This window comes from Typopeltis vanoorti, chromosome 21 (assembly GCF_054136105.1).
Source record: "Typopeltis vanoorti isolate ZY-2024b chromosome 21, IOZ_Tvanoo_1.0, whole genome shotgun sequence".
Lineage (NCBI taxonomy): Eukaryota > Metazoa > Arthropoda > Arachnida > Uropygi > Thelyphonidae > Typopeltis > Typopeltis vanoorti.
In genome coordinates, this window is record NC_143569.1 from 14,757,309 (window position 1) to 14,782,362 (window position 25,054).

At 34.6% G+C, this 25,054-nt stretch overlaps 1 protein-coding gene across 2 annotated transcripts in view; it reads left to right on the forward strand.

Moving 5' to 3' along the window:
* smo (smoothened, frizzled class receptor) overlaps positions 1–25,054 on the forward strand; it is a 153,399-nt gene that overhangs the window by 63,937 nt on the left and 64,408 nt on the right. For both annotated transcript variants that reach the window (XM_090411074.1, XM_090411075.1), the window contains one exon: positions 13,411–13,534. In XM_090411074.1, coding sequence (XP_090267200.1) covers positions 13,411–13,534 — 124 coding nt within the window. The remainder of the gene's footprint in view (positions 1–13,410; positions 13,535–25,054) is intronic.

Here is a 25,054-nt window from a genome sequence, read left to right on the forward strand (position 1 = left end):
AAGACTAGAGACCATAGATATGAGAATTCTGAGAAAGATTAGAGGCGTGAACAGATGCCAGCAATGGCAATATCATATTAAAAATGAGGATATTAGGAAAGAACTTGACATTGTCAGCATCCAGGAATGCGTTAGATGAGCTAATTATGGTCACTTAAACAGAATGGGTGAGGAAAGATTAGCAAAACAAGTGTTCTCCGCCAGGTTGGCAGGAAAACGACCCAGAGGAAGACCAAGATATAGGTGGATTGATACGGTACAAAGTGCCTTAGACGACAGAAATATAAAATCTGATAATATTGGGGTCTTGACAAGTAACAGATTGATCTGGAGGAAAATTGTAGATAGGACGTTAGTAATGATGTAAATTTTTCATGTAGTACTATTATATCCTGTACACCCTTTGAGGGTACATGGCAGGAATTTGATGATGATGATGAAGAATACGATGTTGCACATTGAAAATTTCGATAGGTTAACACTTTCATTGTCAAGCTGAAAATTGGAATTTCGTGTGGTGGGCAAATTTTTTTTACTTCTTTATTTAGTTAGCGACGTCCATGCGATAATGCGTGATCGGCCGTTTGGTGAGAACTCACATCGCGCGATTGGCAATGAATGTGTTAAAAAAGAAATTAGCACAGTAGTGCATGGCTACAACATCACCATAGCACCATAAAAGATCCCCGCAGAAAAAATTTCGATGCAGGTAGCACAAGGTATGACCAACCATATTTCCAAGAATATCTGGATGTAGCTAGTGTTCTTACACTTTTTTGCCAAAAAGCAACCTATCAAAAGAAGAATTCAAAGCTCTGGAAGAAATGAAAAACAACAGTAAAATAATAATTACTAAAGCGAATAAAGGAAATGCCACTGTATTTCTAAACCAAACAGACTACACAGGTAAGCTCTTTACTTTTAGATCGATCTACCTCCCTCCCATTAGAATACGAAGCCACCAGCTCCCAAAATAGAACATTCCATAGACTCCTAAAGAAGGTTACCTCTTGGTCTATGGAAGTTATTAACATGCTGAAACCTTTTAACTTTAGACCCCACCCCTTCAAATATATGAACTACCAAAAATCCATAAGCAGAATGTACCATTGTGGATGGTATTGATTCCCTCACATACAAATTAGCCAACATACTCACACAATATACTGGCAACACACCAAAAAAAAATTCATTCCACTTTAAAGCCAGTATAGAAAACCTCTCACTCCAACACACTGACATAATGGTCAGTTTTGATGTCTTCTCCTTATTTACCAAAGTCCCACTCCAAGATACTTTAGACTTCATCCAAGCCAAATTTCCTCCTGATATCTCAGCCTTATTTCAGTTCACCATGAACTCAGACTATTTGTTCATTGGATGATGTGTTCACTATTTGGCCACATGGCCTGGATACTCTCCACAATTTCTTAACACACTTAAACAGTCATCACCACAGGGTCCAAGTTTACCTTGGAAAATGGAAAACAACAACAGTCTCCCTTTCCTAGACACTCTGATTACACTCCAGCCTGATGGATCTCTGGCTTTTCTGTTTACAGAAAACCTATACATACAAGTAGATACATTCACCACAGTTCTCTCCTCCCCCCAACAATATGGGATTATAAAAACTATATATCAGGGCAAAATTAATCAGTTCAGATAACCTAACTACTGAACTTAACCATATCCTGAACACCTTCTTACACAATGGCTACACCCCCCCCCCCTTCGTAACAGAGATTACTCTAAATCTATCACCATTCCTTATATCCAAGGTACATCCAAAAAACTAACAAAAATCCTAGGAAAATATGACCTCACAACTAGTTACAAACCACATAAGAAATTGGCATCTCTTATCCACTCCACCAAAGACCAGCCATTTCCCCCAGACTACCTGCAATATACCAGGTCCCTTGCAGAGGCAAACTGTCCTACTATAGACAAACAGGCAGGACAGCCAATATCATCATCATCATCAAATTCCTGCCATGTATCCTTAAGGGGTGTACAAGAATTGATAGTACTACATGAAAAATTTACATCATTACTAACTTCTTATCTACAATTTTCCTCCAAATCAGTCTGTTACTTGTCAAGACCCCAACATTATCAGATCTTATATTTCTATCATCTAAGGCACTTTGTACCATATCAATCCATCTATATCTTGGTCTTCCTCTGGGTCGTTTTCCTGCCAACCTGGTGGAGAACACTTGTTTTGCTAAAGTTTCCTCGCCCATTCTGTATTCATAATGTTGACTAACTTCATAACTCGACCCACTTTAAAGCCCTCATAGAAAATATAACCTTGAATAAAGCAGACATATTGGTAATCTTTGATATCTAATCTTTGTTTACTAATATTCCCTTAACTGACACCTTATCTCTCTTACAAAAAGTTTTCCCTTCTGACATCTTAAATGTCTTTTCCTTTGCCATTAACTCTGGGTATTTTTCTTCGAAGAACAAAATCTACAAGCAGATAGAGGGAACTGCTATGGGTTCCCCCCCTTGCCAATTTCTATATGGAAGATTTTGAAAAACAAGCCATAGACTCAGCCCCGCTCAAACCTTCTATCTGGCTAAGATATGTAGATGATGTGTTCTCTATTTGGCCTCATGGCCCAGACACATTAGACTCCTTCCTCAGTCATCTCAATAGCCTACATCCAAGAATCCAGTTTACTATGGAAAAGGAAAAGAACAATTGTTTACCCTTCCTAGACACCTTAGTCACACGCCTGCCTAATGATACACTTGCCTTCCCTGTATACAGAAAACCCACACACACAGGCAGATACATTCACAAGCTCTCACACCACCACCCCTCTCAACAATATGGCATTATTAAAACTCTTACCAAGAGAGCCCACAATCTTTGTTATCACTACTGAGCTTAACTACATACACAACACTTTCCTCTCCGATTCCCGGTCCTTCTCGTCAACAAGAATTTAAAAATGCCATCACCATACCCTACATCCGTGGCACATCTGAAAAAATAGCCAGGATTCTAAAAAAGTACAACCTACACACAGCACATAAACCCCACCGCAAACTTGCTACCCTTATCCATTCTACAAAAGATCAGCTCCCTCCTCTCTCTCTCTCTCTGCCTGGAATTTACAAAGTACCCTGTTCCTGTAAGCTGGCATACTTTGGACAGACAGGCAGATCAACATCCATCCGCTTGGAGGAACACAAGTCTTACATCTGTAAACACAACTATGGTCATTCAGGTTTGGCTGACCATGTCTTGGACACCACCCACAGAGTATCATGGAAGAAAACCATCATGCTCCATCACAGCAAATTCAAGAAAGAGAGACTATTCTTAGAAGCAGCAGCAGCTCTTCAAAATCAACCAAATCTTAATAAATACGGTTGCATTAAGCTTCTGAAAATTTGGGAAACACTCATCACCAGAGATCCTACTTTATATTCCAGGCCACCTACAACCGCCCTTAGAGGGCGCTCCACCTAGATAGGACTGTAGTGTCACCCATGTGGTTGGGCTTAGTGTTGTATGATATTTGTGTTATGTTACATTAGTTATTTTTGTAATCCCCGTAGATGTCCTAGTGACTAGGACGAAATATAGGGAGTATTAAATTCTTTTTAATCCTTTCCGAGTGTTGTTAAAAATCCATTAAACCTCCAACATTATGTCTTCACAGCACTTAAGCCTCTATACACGCATTCTGTATTCAGGTGACCATACCACCTGAGATTAGCTCTGCTAACGCATTCCTGGATGCTGACAATATCAAGTTCTTACCTAATATCCTTGTTTTTAATATGATATTGCCATATTAATATGGCATGATACATGATTTAATATGATACAGCCAATATCAGGATATCCGAACACAAGGACTACATCTGGTTTCACCAATATAGCCACTCAAGATCTGCTGACCATGCATTGGAAACCCATCACAGAATGTGCTAGAAGAAGGCCACTTTATTACATCGCAGCAAGTACAAATATGAAAGATTATTTATCGAATCAGGAATTCCTTGATTATTTCTTGGGTGCATGAGACTGCCTCAAATTTGGGAAGCTTGCATTCTAAGAACATCAGCCCAACAGCCAACACAACCTAATTTAGCTTGCTAGGGGCACCTTTAGGACTCTAGGACTGACTTCAGTTGTTTTTCTTCAGTCTCATTTGCTTAGTGTTGGTGCCTGTGTGCAGGTATCATTGTTTTGTGAACCCTGAAGATGGCAATGTAACATTGCTGAAATATATGAAGGTATTGATTAAAGATACCGGAAAATTGGAAAAATGCTACTCTGATACTGTTAGTTAAAAAAAAAGGGGACAAAGAAGAAGTAAAGAACTATAGACCAATTAGTATTCTCTCTAATCTGTACAGAATTCTCACAAAAATAATAACAAACAGGTTAACACCTCTTCTAGACTCAAATCAACCAGTAGAACTAGCAGGATTCCGTAAAGGCTTTAACACAATTGATCATATTCATGCAGTAAAACAAATTATAGAAAAAGCAGAAGAAAACCAATTGCCTCTCTGTTTAGCCTTCATTGATTATGAAAAAGCATTTGATTCCATCAAAACTAATGCAATAATCAAAGCACACCAAAATCAGGGAGTTCCTGGAGAATATGTGGAACTCCTCCAGGCAATATACCACACTGCAACAGCAACAGTCCAACTTCATATGAGTAGCAATAAAATATCAATTGAAAAAGGTATCTGACAAGGAGACTCCTCACCCAAAATCTTTACAGCAGTCCTTCAAGAAATATTTAATAATATAAACTGGACAAACCTTGGTATAAAAATTAATAACAGAAACTTAACGCTCCTAAGATATGCAGATGATATCTTAATTTTTGCAAACACTCCAGAAGACCTATATCATGAAAGCAAAAAAGTCGGTCTAAAGATAAACAGAGAAAAGACTAAAATCATGTTTAATCATTTTGTAACACCAAAAAACATAATAATAGAAAACAATTTCCTGTAAAGAGTCTCTTCATATACATACTTAGGTCATCTCGTTGATCTAAGCTGTGGACTCCAAAAGGAAATAAATAGGAGAGTTCAACTTGCCTGGAGTGCATTCAGAAAACTGAAAAGCATTTTTCAAAACAATGATGTCCCACTCTGTTTAAAAAGGAAGACATTTAACCAGTGTATACTTCTAGTCATGCTTTGCTTCTTATCTTTTAATGTGATGCCTAGCATCAACCTTCCAATTTTTCTTTGAGTTGTTGTTAATTAATTTGCCAGTGCTTTTGTTAGCGACCAAGTTTCACAATCATAGATAAGAAGCAAAGCACCTGGATAAGAAGCCAGACTCACATCACTGACATCATTCTTCACCACAAGCGACTAAAATGGAAATGGGCCGGACATCTAACATCTATCCAGAAAAGAAGATGAGTGATGGACCACCATACTGATGAACCGGATTCCTAAAGGAGGGAAATGAGGCCGAGGACATCCTAAAAGAAGGTGGAGTGATGATTTGTCAAATTTTGTTGGGGAAAATTGGTCAACCATTGCCAAGAACAGAGAAAGGTGGAAAGAACTGGAGGAGGCCTTCGTCCAGAAGTGGACAGAAAATGACTGAAAAGAAGAAGAGATTGATTAAAGTTTTTAATTAATATTCTAGTACATATACGTTGTCATTTTCTGAAAAAATTAAAAGCTACTAACACCATGATTCAACATAAAGATGTGCACAAGTTCATATGGAGAGAAGACACAAGAAATAAGAAAAGCCTCATTGACCATGTCATTGTTCATAGTGATATCATAAAGCTGGTTAGAAAAGAGTGTATGGAGATTAGAAATTGGAAGTGACCATTACTTAGTACTAAGTAATGGTAAAAATGCATATCACATTGAAAAGAACAGTATGTAAGAAAGTTTTAAAAAGAATTGAAGTTGAGCATCTTTTACAGGTAAATTGTAGTTCGACTATACAAACATTATTGAAGAAAAAATTAAACAAATTGAAAACAATTACCAAACTTTTGAGTCTCATTGGCAAACTCTGAAGAAGACTGATTCAGCCAGAGAAGTATGTGGTGAAGTTGTCTGCAAGGATAAAAAAAATAAGAACACCATGGTGGACACAAGTTAAAGAAGCAGTCCTAGAAAAGAATAACACATGCCAAAAGTTCCTATCAAATAAGTCAGTAGATGCCCTAAGAATTTTGGTAAAAGTATAGAAAACAAATATTGCAAAGGTGGCAAAATATTCTGCAGGCTATTGAAGAAGCTTAGAAATGGAGGAAAGAGTCCTGTAAGAGGAATCAAAGATGATAAAGGTGACATGAAAACCGAAAATAAGGATACCCTAGATATCTGGAGTAATTACTTTGAAAGACTATTAAATGAACCAAGCAGTGACAGAATCATACTAAAAAATTTTCAGGAGAAATGCAAAGAGAAGTATATATCAATTCTTGAGGTGGAAAAAGCTGTCAAAAACTTGAAATGTGGAAAGGCAGCTGAAGTAAATGATATTTGACCAGAAATGCTTAAGTATGTAGGTATAAAAGTTTTGCACTGGCAACACTGCATAATTCAGAAGGCTTGGACAGAAAGTTGAATTCCCAATGATTGGAGTAGAGCTGTCATAGTACCAATCTATAAAAAAGGGAATAAAGCTGAGTGTGAGAATTACAGAGGAATTTCTCTGCTAAGTGTTACATTAAGATTGATGCACGCATATTTGAAAAGAGGTTAAGATTGTGGAAGAACAAGCTGGGTTCAGGCCAAATAATGGTTGTCAAGATCAGATTTTCACTTTAATACAAATAGTTGAGAAATCGTAGATCTGGTAAAGGAATACAACAAGATACCCAGAGAAAAACTTTTCAAAACACTACAATTATATGGAGCGAATGGAACATTTTACAGAGCAATACATAGTCTGTATTTAAGTTTTCAGTCAGCAGTTAGAATTGATGGAAATACAGGAAGATTGTTTGATGTAAAATCAGAGGTAAGACAAGGATGCACATTATCTCCACTCTTATTCATCTATATCAATCATCTGTATTAATCATATTATGAAAGAAAAAGGCATCAAGCTTGATATTAGAATTGGAGATGTCAAACTTAGCTCTTTGCTTTATGCAGATGTTGTTGTACTCCTAAACACATCTAGTGCATGTCTCCAGGATTTTCATGCCAAATTTGTTACAGCTGTTATTCAGTTTAGTTAGTGAATCCTGGAGATATGCACTGATATTATATTCAGTATATTCATTCTATATAAATTTCTTTGACTGTACAGTACCAGCCTTACTTATTATATTATCCTCTTTCTCTATTTAATTTGCTGTTGTCAATAAAAATTGTGCTTGTTAAGGTTTTGTATTTTTCTACTATTTCCATAGGTTATTTTTATTGCCCATTCTTATACCAGAGTTGTCACAGCAATTATTTAATTTAGTTAAAGACTTGCATGAGATATAAATTTATATAAGTGGATAGTATCACTTTTGGAGATTAAAGAACCAAATGTAATTTATCCTATTTGAATATCAGCTTTAGTACCAGTTTTCTTTCTTTAATGAGGTGGTCCATTTAGATGATAAATAGCAGTGAAGATGTGTGCATACCTAATTTAATATCAAATCATCCTCCTGCTTTCTGTTTACACCATACAGATTTAGTGTTTTAATCCATTTTTACTGTGTTAACTTCATGTGCATCGAAAGTAAAAAGATTAAATAGAAATTGCTTATTGTATTCCCATGCTTTGAGTGTTTATTATATGTTGAGAGAGTCTAGTATTTTATTTGGCCTAAGTCCAACTTGTTCTTTAAATTTTTCCTTCAATTATTATTATATTGGTTCTTTCAGGTAGTCAATGATTCATTAAGAGAAGGACCCTTCCAGGCCACATATTACTAAAGGATCATATCTTTCTTTAAAAGCATTCACTGAAGATGTACTCACAACATCCATTGGTACTTCATTCCACATACCACGTTCCATGTAAAGAATCTGAACCTTACTTGCTTCCTAGCTGCATTCTTACTCATTTCCTAGGAATGATCCTGTGTTCTTCTGCTTTGAGCTATAAAATCTCATTCTATGTGTATACTGCAATCTTCTTACTAACTTATGTTTCTATCATATTCTCTCTTTTGTTTATTACTTAAACTTTGAAGGTCACATTCCTTTAGTCTATTCTCATATGCACAAGCCACTCATCATCTTAGTATCCTCTACTGGATCTTTTCAGTTGTTTTCTCATTTCTTTTGAACCCAGCTGACCATATGACCATATCTAAGGACAGTAGTAGCTGTAGCCATATCAAAGCTTCAAACTTTAAAAAGCTAGGCTCAGGCTGAATAGCAGATATCAAGATAAGATTTACACTTTATGACAAATAGTTGAGAAATCATGGGAATATGACAGGAATTTGTATTTAAGTTTAGTAGATCTGAAAAGGCATATGACATAGTGCCCAAGAGAAAACCTTTTCAAAAAACTACAGTTATATGGGGTAGATGGAACATTATACAGGGCAATACATAGCTCATATTTAAGTTGTGATTCAGCAGTTGGAATTGGAGGAAGATGGTTTGATGTAAAATCAGGGGTAAGACATGGATGCACATTATCTCCACTTTTATTTATCATCTATATGGTCACATTATGAAAGAAAGGGGGCATTAAATTTGATATTAAAATTGGAGATACAAAACTTAGCTGTTTGCTTTATGCAGTTGGTGTTGTACATCAACACATCCAATACAAGTCTCCAGAATTCTATGACTAAATTGAATTAAAGCTGTAACAAACTTGGTATGAAAATAAGCGCAAGAACATAAAAAATGTTAGCTACATTCTCAATGGAGAATCTATAGAACAAGTAAAATATTTCAGCTATTTAAGGTATATTGTTTAGTAAAGATGGCAAATTGAATTTGGAAATAGACAACAGAATAAGCAAAGCAGGTATGGTCGGATGCCAGTTGAATAAATTTATATGGAATAAGAGAGAAATTAATCAAAACGCTAAACTCACAGTACATAGGACAGTGTTGAAACCAATTTAAACTTATGAATCCAGGAGCTGGGTTAGAAATAAAACACTTGATAAAAGATTAGAGCTCATAGATATGAAAGCCCTGAGAAAGATTAGAGGAGTGAGCAGATGGCATCAGGCAGAATCATATTAAAAATGAAGATATTAGGAAGGTGCTTGACATTGTTTGCATTCAGGAATATGTGAACAGAACTAATTTGGGGGGGGGGGGGTATTGCCAGTTAAACGGAATAGAAATGGGAAAAGTTCACAAAAACTTCTTTTTTTTTTTTTTTTTTGTCAGAATGGCAGGAAAAAGATCCAGAGGATGACCACAATCTTAATGACCCCACAGCCATGAAACATTAAATACATTCCTAAGCTACTTGAACCAGCAACACAAATGTATCCAAATTACCATTGAGATTGAAAACAATAACTCTCTTCCTTTTCTAGACACACTTGTCATGTCTTCTCTAAGTCTGCCACAAACTTATATGCATAGGCCAATACATACACAAAAATTCATACCACCATCCAACACAAAAAATGGGTGTCATCAGCACCCTCAAATATAGAGCTCTAACAATTTGCTCCAATGAGTAGGTGCTAAAGAAAGAATATGAAATTATTAGCCAAACATTTATAAAAAATAGCTACAACAAAAAAAAACAGTTCACGTGATTCTCCACAATAATCCCATTAAAAGCAAAAAAGATTACAAGAATGCCACACCTATAACCATACATTAGGGGAATATCAGAAAAAATAGATAGAACACTACATAAATACAACATTAAGGCAACTTTCAAACCTCCAGCAAAATTAAAGAGTATATTCAGCTCATCCAAAGATCCCCTTCCCTACTTGCAACCTATCTACATAGTGGAAACAGGGCACATCATTACTTATAATAACGGAATTAACTCATGTAAATTATTCTTTATTCGTAGAATTTTCACCTGAGTATCACAGGCATCATCAGTACAGGGACAAAGGCTAATTAAACAATAACTGTTATATTCACAAAGTGCCACCTAAGTAGCTAAGGTTAAATTTCCTAAATTTATTTTTAAAAAAAATGTTTTTTTTTTAATATATATAAATATGTATATGTGTATACAATTACAAGTTAGGAAAGATTTGCTGATTTATAAAGTACTATCTCCCATAAGGGGGAAAGACGTAGACCATCGGATATGTTTAGATTAGGGGAGTGAGTAACATTTCACATGTTTCTTTGTAAAGCTGTTCCATTAGGAACCAACTTTTGTGAATGACTTTTGTCTTCTTCCACTGAACTCTGTCTGGTGTTGATGGCATGCTCTGCAAGTCCAGACTGTTCAGGTTCAAGGTACTGGATATACGACTTGTGTTCTTCTAACCGGATCAGAGCAGATCTTCCTGTTTGTCCGAAATATGATAACCCACAAGAGCAGGGAATCTGGTAGACACCTGGATAGCTAAAATGTGGGAGCTTCCCAAGAAAAGACGAACACAAATGCCACATTAAATTCCTCCGCTATGGTAAAACATGCCTGTCAGACCATGCACTTCAAGCATGTCACAGAATCAACTGGAAAGGCACTTTCCTTGAACTTTCTTTCGTTTGAAAGAAAGTTCAAGGAAGCTTGTGAGATGCTGAAACATCATCCGAAATCTCAACAAGAATGATGGATTAGTAATTCCAAGAATCTGGAAGACCCATCTGCAATCTATGCAGCATCCAGAACATGATGGCAGAACCCCAACACAGGAAAACCCTAATATAAGAGGACTGTAGATGTGTTTAATATAGTTCCATTATAAAACTTTTTATATTTTATTTATTTATTTTTTATCTGTGTATTATTATACTTATTATATGTATAAAAATTTATTTTATTCTGCTAATTTATATTTGTGTATAAATTTTTATTATTTTTTTTTCACCAGAGGTCAGGCTAGGGTAAACAATTAACAAACCATTTAGATTTATCTTACTTTTGTGTAGTGAAATGTAGCTTGTGTCTTGTGCATATATATGTTTTCCTGATGATGACTTCAATACAGGGGTAGAAACATCTTATTTAGACGTTTCTTCACTACCTGGAAACCCATCAGATAGTGAAAATGCCAAAACGTGAAACAACATTATTAAATAACATCTTAGAGTGTTATTTTCATGCTTATAAGTAAAGTGATTACTCCAACATGTTTTTTTCTTGTCTCCATAAATTCTTCACAATTAATACTGACCACCATGTAACATTGAAGAAAGAATTGCCACAATCTAGATCGATTTGAGACAGTAAGATGTGGCTTAGATGACCAGACTATTAGATAGATATGACAATATTGGAGTGCTGACAAGTAATAGACAAATTTGGAGGAAAATTGTTGTTAGACTATTAGTAGTAAATTTAATCATGTACTGCCATAGTAGCCTGTACATCCAGTGAGGAAAAAATATATCAGAAAATTGATGAAGATTCTTCAAGTTGAGGATGCAAAAAGGATGGAATGTGAATGAATGCTTTGAAACATGATAAATTTGGCATTAGAGGAAGTGAAAGAATTGTTTAAAGTATTGAAAAACAAAGCTGAGAGCGAGTTTTTTTTATTTTATATATAATATATTGTCCCCACACATCAGCTCACATGACCTATAACATAAATATCACTATGCATGAGCAAGAGTGTAAGGAGTAGATGGAATTGAAAGAAGGTGAGAAGTTAGTTCAGTAAGTTTGGAGTTGAATTGTATATATCTATATATATATGCGGACTAGTAATGCTGATTGGTTCTTATGTGATTACATGAAAGAGAAGAATAATATTGGCCAGTGTGGTGGAGCAATGTCCATGAAAGCACCTATAAAAAATGACGTGATGCAGAAATAGAGCATCTATGAGAAAGTAACCAGAGAGAGTGAGAGTCTATGAGAAAGGGGTCATCTATTCCCAAATGTGAGAATATTATTCTCTGAGAAGAATCAGAATGTTCTCAAAAGTACAAGGGAGTGAAGTATATATATATATATATATATTTTTTTTTTTTTTCTGGATAATAAGATATAACTCTATTTTGATATTGAAATTGACTAGATTGGCTGGATAATGGGTGTTAATTCTAGAACACAATTCTTGAGCACAAATGGGGGATACCATCAGAGCTAGGAGACTAAGTATCAAAATTAACGAGGATTTGAGGTCTTGCTGGTGAAAAGGATCTGATGTTGAGTTGGGAAAGCAGAAACAGGTAATCAGAATGGAAAGCAGCATAGAAATCCCAGAAGTTATCCCATCTGGCACTGTTGTAGTGCCATTGAGTATGAGGCTGAGATTGGCTGGAAATAAAATGTTTCCTTTTCTGTAGAAAAGGAGATGTGGATGAGGTAATGATCACAGTTGCCAAGAGGAGAGAGAGAGGAAAAAAAACACATTTACATTATGTTTGGAAAGAGAACTGGTTAAGAAAAGTCCAGAGTGTTGGAAGAATGATAAGGATAATTTGGTATTCTGGTTGATAAGTTGACAATTTGTTTTATATCGTGACCGATAGAAAATGATTCAGTTTGATCTATGAAATTAGAGGAGGAGCCATTGTGTGAAACCTGCTGAAGGGTGAGGAATATATTGGCAAAATATGAAAACCTTAAAATTTTCTGAGATGACTGAAATGAGAAGAAATAGGGAGGTGTTGAGCATTCTTAATGAGTAGATGTTTGGAATTATGGCTGAGCATCTGACTAGTATTCTATGTTTTCAACCAGTGTGCCTGTTTTGTAGAATGAAATACTGGAGTTTCCAATTATCAAAACCATGTCACCTCCATATAAATACTGACTGACTTATTTCAGTTGAAAAGCACATATAAAAGTTCTTCACATGCTATACATGATTCAAACTTAGGTCTTTCTAGCTAAATGACAACTGATCTACAGTGCAGAGGCTCCTTAATAAGTAAAGGAATAGCTTTCATGAGTGGTGGTAGGAGATCAGTGGCTTTGAGGTTATTAAGGTGATGTGTAAGCAGACAGGATTAAATATATGACATGATGTTGTTATAAGCCTGAGGTATGATGTAATTATAAACACTGGTGTTATTTAGATGTCATGTAATTATTGGAAGATTGAGCATAGAAAAAAGAAACGAATTATTAACTTCATTAATATAGTTAGATGTTTCTTCTGGAGTTTAATTTCAGTGTATACAGAAGAATTGGAAAAATATAATTTTCTCAAACACAGCCACTTTTCTTAATTCATTTCTTATATATTCTTATATTTTTATAGACAGACATTCTGATCAATCAATTGTCCAAGTTTTATGTAAATATAAAAATATTTGCAAGTCACACTTATAGGTTAAATAATCATTGTTATGTAGGTGGATGGTGATTCATTAACTGGGATCTGTTTTGTTGGTTTTGTCAGCCCGGGTATGAGAGCAGGATTTGTGTTGGCTCCCATTGCAGCAGCTTTATTAGCTGGAAGTTTCTTCCTCATTAAAGGTAATAAATACTGCCTTATTATTAATATCTGTGCATAATAAAACTGTTAGGTAATGTTAATTCAGACACCAAAACTTGAGTAGCTGTTGTTCCATTAGATAACACTGAACTATTATCTGCTATAACTTTTTAACTTAACAAAATATTATCATACTTTCATGGATTTAGAATTACAATGGGCTGTTCTCAGAAGTCATTGTTGATTCTCTTTAGAGGATATTCTGGTTTTCTGTTTCATCATGTATTGTAATTTAATACTTGTTTTGGTAATCTTTCTGTTTTCATTCTTTCAATGTATTCCATCCATTTATGTTTATATTTCTTTAGTTTTTCTATTACTGATTCCTGGTTTAGTTCTTTCACAATTTCTTCATTTCTTTTGTGATCAAATAGAGTGTACTTTGCAGTTTTCCTCAACTTAACAAAATAAAATTAATAATTACTGTCCTCCATCTTCACTGTCAGCATTTAACAGTTGTAGAAATAATTGTTAGTATGGAAAAAAGCAAAATACAATAAAAAAAATCACAATTGAACAGTTTCATTGGAAGATCTGTGTGCTATCACTAATTAATTCAATTTTGGATTAAAAAAAAAAACTAGTTTGTGCTATCACCAGTTATTTTTAACTCTTGCCATTTAGGGATACACTTTTCCTAAAAACAGACAAACAAACTAAAACTGACTAATTCTGTGAGCCAAATACCAAAAATTACAAAACTGAAAAAAACAATTTACAGAGTACAAAATATTTTTATTTTTATGAGATATTTTCAGTTTGAAAATAAGACAGAATTATGTTTGGTTGTTTAGCACTGAAAGAACATCCTCATCCCACTGTTACCTGTAGAAGAATAGCAAAGATAAAGGTATTAATTTTGGAAGATCTTGAAGCTTTGAATGATTATGCAGTTCAAGGTTTAGCAAATGAAGAAGACGAATGGAATTTACTGATATCATTGAAGCTGTAGGTAGGATTTGAAGTGCGATAGAAGTCATTTATATTCAGGGGGAAGAAAGTAGATGAACTTTCAGCTATGGAGATTCTAGCACTGGTGGAGAAATCTGAGAATAGGATTTCCCAACATATAGTGAATGACTAGAGAGTAAGCTGGTGACCCACTTGCAAAGCATAGAGGACATACTAAGATGTTGAAAGTTTTTCACTTGGTTATATTATAAATTAACGATACCAAGAAATTATATACTTGGTTTAATCCATTATCCAAGTGTAAGCAAAGTTTGCACCTTGAAGTATCTTTCAGGACTGGGGCAAAGGTGGTATAACTTCTCGTCACTTGTATCCCATAATGCACACATCTCCTTGCAGGCATGTATAATGCTATGCATTAAGGGAAGGGTCACTACTCAGACCTATATAATCAAGTGAAAAACTTTCAACAACTATATTCTAATCCAGAGTATTTTTAATAATAAGGGGCGACACATTTTAGCAACTGGTATATGGAAATATGACTTCTCCATTACTTCCACCTTAGTTTCACCACCTCTGGGTCTGGCTCCCACTGATGAGACCTCAATAAAGGTCGAAACCAGTCTGGATAGTGAGCCCTCCCTTAATGCATATCGGTCGATTGGTAGAGCCTCTGCTACTAATGGCTCAGTTAAGTAAGTTTGAGCACGGTTAGTAGTTGGAAGGGGACAATCATTCGATGCTGTTGGCATACTCTCCGTCGATGAGTCTTTGGACTCCCTGGAGGTGTCAAATAATAATAATTATACATGTCTGCAAGGAGATGTGCTTTGCATTATGGGATACTGAGGCAAATGATGAGAAGTTATACCACTTTTGCCACGAATTGCCCCTGTCCTGAAAGATACTTCAGGTGCAAACTTTGTTTGCTTACACTTGGATAATGTATTAAACCAAGTATATAATTTCTTGATATCTTTAATTTATAATTTTTGACATACTAAGATATTAGTTTGGTGAACAGTCATATCAGACCCAATCATATGCCCTAGAAATGGTAATAGCAACCACATGAGTTTTTAGATGTTTCTGTGACTTGTGTCCAAAGATGGGTGGTGATTGCTAGGAGATTGGTTATGGATGAAAGGTGGCAAGATTGCTGGCCCCTACTTAGCTGGTGATTCTCCAGGTAATGAAGTTGTGTTGATGACTTTCTCTATAATTTTAAAGAAAACTAAAATAGTTGCAATGAGACAGTAGTTTGGCTGACTTTTATTACTTTTTTTTTTGACTGGGTTTGCATGTAGGCTTGTTTCCATGCTGTAAGATAGATGATGTACAACTAAGAAAGATTGAAATTGATAACAAAAGATAGGGGTTAATTCTATAACACAATTTTTAGCACAGAAGGAAGAATATTATTGGAATATGATGTTAGTATCCATGCTATTCAGGATTGCAGCATTTCTTTTTGATGAAAGACTAAAGGAGGTATTGAATGAGCTGTTGTTGCTGCTCCTTGTAATATGGAAACTAATTGCCATAGTCACATGGGCAGGAGTTGGAGGAGATAAATGATGCCAAACATTAGAAATATTATCTATGAAAACTAATATGAATTTGCTCAACATGGTAATGACATCATTAGATAAATAAGGAAAGCATAGTTGCTATTGAAGTTGATTGGAGACAAGGCTCTGTCTGATAGAAAATTATTTATCAAGAATTACTTTTTAGGAGACATAATAAGTGGCATTCATCATACTCTTCTCTTAATATGTTATTGTGCAACCTTCATATTAATGATTTGAAGGAGATATGCTTACGGATAAGAGCCTCAATAGTTAACTAGGTATTAAAAATTTTTTGGTTTTGATTAGAAAGATCTGTATTCAAATTCTATCCGGGACTTAAAAAACGTTTTTATAGTTTTTCAGCTGAAGGTGAGTTAGTTTGTCTATATGGATGGTGGCAGGATTTTCCTCCCAGAAACTGAGGTTTTTCATCCTGTGCAAACAAGTAAACTTACCACAAAAACAAAACAAAAAAAATGCAATGTAATGTACATACATAATACAAGGCCTCCTTAGCCTTTAGAAGCTTGTTGTAATTTCATTATACAGACTTCAGGAAGAATGAACCAGACTGGCAGGATGTATTTTTGAGATTGTGCTTGTTTTATGTCTCTAAAAACAATTTTGTCCTTTGGAATTTGGAAACAAAACTTTGTATTCTATCAGTATGTTTGTGTTGAAAATAATTCCTGATATTTACTTTTTTTTGAAATAAACTTACATAGACAATTTTTGTCATCTGCTGTGAATCCATTCTGCTTACCAAATGAAAAATGGTTTGAATAAAAAAAAGCCTATTTAGCATCCTCCAGAGCAAGGTTTCTTGAGGAATAATGTAAAATTTTAGAATAAAATTCAAAGAAAATACTCATTTTTGGTTTGGTGCAGTACAGTTTTTTATTGTCATTCCCACCTTTGAAAATTTGGAGAGCCATAACACTTTTTAGTACTGTGAATGAGCTTGTGGTTAGAATTGGTAGAATTTGGCCAGGATGTAATAGAATAATCAAAAGCTGTTATGTTGTGAAGCCCAGCTGAATAAATTTATATGGAATAAGAGAGAAATTAGCCAACACACTAAACTTAACAGTATACAAGATAACATTCAAACCAGTTTTAACATATGGATCTGAGAGTTGGGTGAGAAATAAAACAGTTCATCAAAGACTGGAAACCACAGATATGAGTCCTGAAAAAAATTACTAGAGTGAAATGGCATCAGTGGTAGAATCATATAAAAAAATGAAGATATTAAGAAAGAACTGAATATTGTTAATTAATAACTTAACATGTATAAAACTAACAGTAATAACTTTAATGAATTAAAGGTACAAATATTTCGTACTGAAAGTAACAGTACATCATTAGTGTAGAACAAACAGTTAAAGGAATGGAATACAAAGTACAGAACAGTCGGTGGATTACCAATTGTTGTGCATGCCAGAAGATTAATATTTATAAAATATTATTAAATAATTCTTAAAAACTATTTGAACTAAAGATTTGAATATTGTTAATATTCAAGAATGTGTGAGCAGAGCTAATGTAAAGTAGTACACTTAAACAGAATGCACACTTTTGCATTTAAAAAATCTCCATCCACATAAACACTTGAAAACATTTTTGAATTTCTCAAGACATATGGAGATATTTGTTCCCCCTGTTCTTAAGAAAAATCCCACAAAGTATTGCCATGTGTATCCATTATGCTGTCTGGAGGAAAAATATTTGCACATTTGCCTATAACAGAAGAAATCTAGAAACTTTTGTGTTGCATGGTCATTCTTTCTATGGATAGTGAAAATAGTAAGAAATTCTCATGACCATTAATTATAAAAATTGCATAAAATTATCAGGAAAGAGAGACAATTCAACCAATCCTCAAATAATGAAGCCCCATTGTGTAATAGAATACAATAAAAATACAGTCAGACATAATGTGCAGTTCTGCTGAATTTTTTTTAGAACTTCAAGTAGTACAGAAAGTTCTATTTTTACCTCCTGCACATAACAATTTTAAATTCTCAGACATGGTAAAAAGTAAATACAGAGAAAAACATATTTGCTGATTTTCAACTGACTTTCAAAAGTGAAATTTTTTAAATCTTCCATACACCAAGAACTAAAATGGGATGTGTATCACATGGTGACCAACTCCCCAGATTGAAAGGAAGGTCCTTTTCAATACTTGTTCCTCCTATTCTTAAGAAAAATCCTGCTATGTGTGTCCAAACATCTCATTTGAAGGGAAGCAAATGGAGAGGCAGGCAGGGGAGGGGGCGGATATGTGGAACAAATGTTGGATTTCTTGCGTTTGATTATATATGTGTCATAATATATTTATATTATGACACATATGTTATTGTATTTTTATACAGTATTGTGTAAAAATTCTGAACAAGAGATTTTCATTAAAACAATTTGTGTCGCAATTTTCATTAAACTTCAACTGGAGAGGGGGGGGGAACCTAAAGTGTTGCATGTGATTTTTTAATTATTATTATAAAAGAAAATATGATATAGCCTAACTCTTCAGCATGGAGAGTTAGGCTAGCTTTTATATTTCCAGCAGTGAAAGGATTAATTTTATTTCAAAGTTAAGGCATAATGCAGAATCAAGGGAGTCATTTACTATAACTGACAGGATTGCATACATAGAAAGGAACTAAATACTTCCTGACAGCTATTGTGTTTCCCCGAAAATAAGAGTTTAACCGGAAAATAAGCCCTAGCATGATTTTTCAGGATGCTCGTAATATAAGCCCTACCCCAAAAATAAGCCCCAGTTAAGATCGTCAGCCAGACCGATGCATTTATTACCTCCATTGCAACACACGACGGATGTATTGAATTATAAAATAATAATATTAATATATAATTAAATATAAATAAATAATATTATTGACATTAATACTTAAAATAAATGATAATATAAATTATAATTAAGATAAATGTAGATTGTTGTACATGAAAAAATAAGACATCCCCTGAAAATAAGCCCTAATACGTCTTTTGGAGCAAAAATTAATATAAGACTCAGTCTTATTTTTGGGGAAATATGATATTATTAAATTATTTAATTATTAAATAGTATATAAAAATTCTAAGTCCAAACTTATAGCACATTAATTTCATCACAAAACCAACAGCACTGCTTTATTACTCTCCACTAATGCGTTTGTGTTGGAGCATAGCCAGAAAGTTTTAAATGTCTCTTCATTTTTTTCTTTATTCATATTCAATTCAGACATCAAGAAGAAGTAAACAAACTTTATTTTAACAAAATAATTGGTGAATTAAATGAAATTAATGTAGAATGTCTTGTTGTAAAGTATAACAAGAATCTTTGTCTTTAAGATCTTGAAATATACAATTTCAAGATCTTAAAGACAAATAAGACAAATTAAAGACATTTAACAAAATCATTAAAGACAAATATCTCTGAGAGGGTCTTTAGAATACTAAAATTGTATAAATGGAACCTTATATGGTGCATATATCCTTATACTTGTGTAGCAGTTAGAATTCAAGGATCTGTAGGAAGATAATAAAATGGGGATAAGAAAAGATTATATATATTATCTTCTCTGTTTATAATCCATTGTTCATATTATAGCTCCATAGTATCAGTAATATTCTAAAAGAAATTTATTATAGAAACCTTTCTTTGACAAAGTAGTCCCTACAGGGTTCACTGTATTATACTTCTGTACTTTCCCCACACTATGCAGGTAATATTATTATTATTACAGAAGACCCCTAGGGAGTCAGGGACTCATCAAAGGAGGCCATGAATCACTCACACCACCCATCATAACTTCCCTTGAATTCATTCACATTATCTGCATTCATCACCTGTAAAGAAAAGCCATTCAAATCATGCACTGTTCTGTGAGATAAAAATCTAGTACTCATACCTTTCTTTGACTGCATTCATTCTCATATTCCATATATGACTTCTTGTCTTCTCCCTGCTCTCCATCAAATGAAAAATTTCATTTACTGGTATCTTGTTATTACCCATTTAGCAGTTTGTTGGTCTATTGCACTATTGCTGTTTCTCCTGTTTACTAGTGTCCACAGTTCCACAAATTTTCATTCTATTCTCATAATCTACATTTTGCAGTCCCAATATCATGTTTGTCATTTTCCTATCACTCAAACCAGATATGCACACATGTTCAGATGAAGCTGTATTCCTTATAAAGAGGCAAAACAACTTCCATAGCTCTACATACCACAGCTTAGAGGAGAACTGCAATGGTCACAATCTTTGCTAGACAGCCTCTGAGCATCAACTTCCTCTCTCCTAAAACTCCAAGACGAAAGTTTTTTTATAGCATAATCTCACCATTATAATTTCCCATTGGATATGACAAGACTACATTTACTAACATTGAGCTAATAGCCATTTTTGCATGCCCTCAATTCAGTTGTATTCAAATCATTCTGCAAGTACTTCATGTCACTTGCATTCCTAATTATGCTGCTTATCTTTGCATCATTAGCAAATAGCTGTATGTCTCCTGTTAAATCCTCCCCAATGTCATTAATGTAAAGATGGAATAACAATGGACCAAGGACTGATCTCTGGATACACTATCATCTTAAATCTTGCAGATTCACATTCCCCATTATATCACTTTTTGATGTATCATTCAGTCATCCCCTTATCCAAGCTAATAGATTATAAACTAATCCTATATCATCCAACTTATGCAACAGCCTTTCATGCAATATCCTGTCAAAAGCTTCCAATTCCAAAAGTGTCATGGTGTATTTTCACCTTTCATCTGAGTTAGACGAGGGGGAATTGTCATTCCCCTTGTCTAACTCAGCTGTAACATTACTATAAAATGTGAGCAGGTTACTCAAACATGACTTTCCTTTCATAAATCCATGCCATTTATTGCAAAGTATAGATTCTCTGTGAACCTATTGCTGTATGTAGGCTCTTACCAACTTTTCCAAAATCTTCACCACCACTCCAGAGATACCAATAGGTTGATAGTTAGACACACATCAGCCTTTGCACCACCCTTGTGCGATGGAATTATAAATTCTTTCCACTCCTGTGAAATCTTCCCTGTGCTGAGACTCATATTAGACAGCCAGGCCAAAGGCACAGCTGGTTTAGGAGCACATTCTTTTAGCATCTGTACTAATATCTTCAGTTCCTATTGTCAAATTCTTATTTAGTTTATGCAACAATTCCTGGTACCTCCTCCCCATACACATGAATTTCTTTTTCCAGTGTCATTCAGTCAAGTTCTTCTTTCACATTCATTTTTTTTTTTTTACTTGCAGTATAACAATAGAATTCTTTTGTGTTGTCTGTTTGCAGAGCCAGTTTCTTTGCATACTATAAATTAAAGATGCCAAGAAGTTATATTCTTGGTTTAATCCTTTATCCAAGTGTAAGCAAACATATCTTGTGTGTGAAGTATCTTCACCACTGGATTATGACTTCACATCAATTACTTTACCGTTCCATAATTCAAAGCACACGCATCCTCGTGTGTGTGCACATGTGTATAATGTTAGGGCCACTATCTTCTTGACTGGTTTTGACATTTGAAAACTTCTTTTCATACTCACACTTACTTCTAACTATTCTGGTCTGTATGTTATAATTTTCTTAACTGACATCATCTTTATGTGCTATGTGCTCCTTCTACGTTATTTTTTTCATAAGAACTGTTGCTTAAAAGATTGCACATCTATTTCACTCCCTCCCAATTTGTTATTTGAACCGTTGGGACATTCCAATATTGCATCATTGATGTATTTTTTAATATTTCCCATGCAGTATTATTATTAACACCAGGCCTCCATGGAATCAAAAGCCTCATTGCAAGAGGCACACACACACAAAACTCATCAAACAGTGCTTTAAACTCATTCAATATATCTGCATTTACTACAATGTCAGGCAATGCATTGAACTCAACCACTCTCTATGCAAAGAACCTGCTCCTTATTCCCCTGCTCACATCCTCCTTATACAGCTTCTTATGTTCCCTTGTTCTACCTCCTTCCATTCTGCCAGTATAGGATCAGTCCTAGTATTCTCCTCAATAAATCATAATTTCCTGCTTTGTGGTTCAGCACATAACCTTTCTGAATGAAACATTCATACATACACTTATTCATTTCTCAGGCTGGTACAGCCTCATTGTCACTAACTCCAGGCAGAAAAGTCATGTCATTAAATGAAGTCCCTTCTGACACTATAATCTGGTGTGATATTCTTTGAAATTGAGTTCCTTCTGTTACGTGCTGCTTAAGGAAGTTGTCTCGCAATAGCTTAATAAATTTTTCTCTTCATTCTTCTTATGAGCATTTCATTGCTCCCTAATCAATGATTGGATAATTAAAATCTAAATGATTAATCATTTAATTTCCATTAAGTTTGATACCAACAACTTGAACTTACAATTACTAAAAGAAAGGACAATAAGCCGAGTGGGATGGAGAGCCTTTGTTCACAAGATCACCAAGAGTTGAAATGATTGGATGGCACATAACAACAACATACATCCATTAAGTTTATTTTTCAATGCATTTCATCACCAGCAAATGATTCACTAGGTTGTTAGACTCCACTCAAACCAAATAGCTTTAAATTCACTGCTATGCAGAAAATTTTTATTAATAATGCCATCATAATTGTCTACTCTATCTGGAATTAAATCAGTTGATATCTTTAGCATCACACACCCCTTCTTTCCTATTTTATCTATTCTTTCTAAACATACTGTACATTTTACACTTGTTACCGGTTAGTAGATCTGTCTCTGAGAATTAAATCTTACTCATAAATACAGTCTGAGGCTCCAAAGTATTCACCAAGGCAACAAACTCTACCACTTTGTTCCTGATGTTCTTGATACTTCTAGCATTTGTGTACAGACATAATAAGTTGCTTCCATGCTTTTTTGTATGCATACCTTTGTAGTCTGCATGACCCATTTGGACAGTTTTTCAGATCCCTGTTCATATCTAATGCTTCATCATACAGACATCCTTGTACATACTTAGTGTACAAGGATGTCTTGTACACTAAGTGTGTATAAGAAGAGAAGGTCGCAATCATTCTTTCAATACAATCACCTCCATGATTAAGCATATTCATATTATTAATATAGCTGCATAGCTTGTCGCTATTATACATAGATTCTTACCATTCTTTCTATTGTTATCTAGTTTTCCTGACTCCCCATATTATGTCTCATACTAGTAAATAATTTCTCCCAACTCTTGATATCGAACATATTCAGTTTCGGACAACTTCTCTTATATATAAATCCATTCTCCCTTGAAACTCATTCTTCATATCCCAAAAACTCGCAACGGGTCATTTACAAATTAATTGTCTCGTTCTATATTTAGTCAAGTATTTTTAAGGATCTTTTAGAGACACAACCCTCCAAGAACAGTGTTCATTGGTTGGACATATTTGTAGCTTGTACAGGATATAGCTGTTCAGAGTAAAAGAGAAATCTGATTTTTTTTTTTTTTTTTTCCCAGATGATGAGGAAGCAGTAGTTGTAATGTGCTTATTGTCGAGAGAGAGAAAGAGAGAGAGATCTCAACTTGTCTAAAGATTTGTGTGTTATTGAGAGTAAGATTGACTGCAAGAAATTATTATTATTTATGTATTTTTTGGGGAGATAAGGAAGAATTGTGGTTTGCTAATATTGAAACTGACGAGGTTGTCTGAACCCTTTTGAAGAATGGTTTAGAGATCAGAATTTAGGATAGAAGAGATGGCTGTTTTGGAGGTTGTGATTTTCATTGTATTGCATTAATTGTTGAATGAGAAGTGCAGTGTGCTGTCATCAGCAAAGGTGTGTTGTAGTCAACTGGAGTAGGTCACTGATAAATAAAAAGAATGGATGGAAAAAAAATAGCCCTGTAAACAAGTTGCCATCCATTCCACATAGCATGCATCTAGTCAGAAAGTTAGCAGTCTAGTTGCAGAAGTCAGATGATAAGCCATATGATTGGAGCTTACTTAACAGACCCTGTCAAAAATGGAGATATCAAAAGCAACCACCTGAGTCCCACCAAATTTTTCCATGGTTTTGTTCACAGATGGGTGACAAAGGTAAGCAGATCCCTGTTGATCGACAGTAGTGAAATCCATGACAGCATGAATTTCACTACTTATTTATTAGTTTGAATACTTTCAAGGTAGTATAGGAGCTGAATGTTGATGATTCTCTCTATTACTTTAGTGAGAACAAGTTAAGAGAAATTGGGCAGTAGTTGGATGATAAAGATTTGTCACCCTTCTTAATAATAGGCTTCACATGGGCTGATTTGCATTCTGCAGAATAGATGTTGTTGTCAAGTCCATTGAAGAGCTTCTAGATATGACATGGGCCTGTAGACCTGCTTTGGCAATCTGTTGAACTTTGATGGAGTAGAACTTTTCAATTTTCTGTAGAGCAGTGGCAATTGCTGGACAGGAATAGATATGGGTAGGTGTTAGTTCAACTCCTGGACAGTTTTTGCATATTTCATAGCTTCTGGTACCATCTGGATGAATTTCTTTAAATTCATGTCTTTAAAATGTTCCTTCCTTAGTCTGATTATGTTTATTTCTCTATTTTCATTAATTTCACTGATTTCATTCTCCTTGATAGTTTGTTTTACCAATCTTATTTTTGCAACAGATTAGCATCAGTTGGTGATAGTGAATGTAATTTTTGAGGTATTGAGGTATTTTGCTTCTTTGGCTAGTCAGTCTGCTTTCTCATTGCCAATGGATACCAGCCCGTTTATGCGGGCTGGTATCCTTTGCAATGTACAGTTCTTATTTTTCAAATTTAAAGTTGTTAGTTGCTCATGAATTATCTGTGTGAGTTTTGTTTTTCCATTTTTTTAATGCCTCAAGTGCAGATTTTGAGTCACTCTAGATGGTTATTCCTTCTTTAATGTTTATTACTGGATTAGACAGAACTTGAGAGCTACTTATATGGCTGTTAATTCACAAGTGAAGTTTGA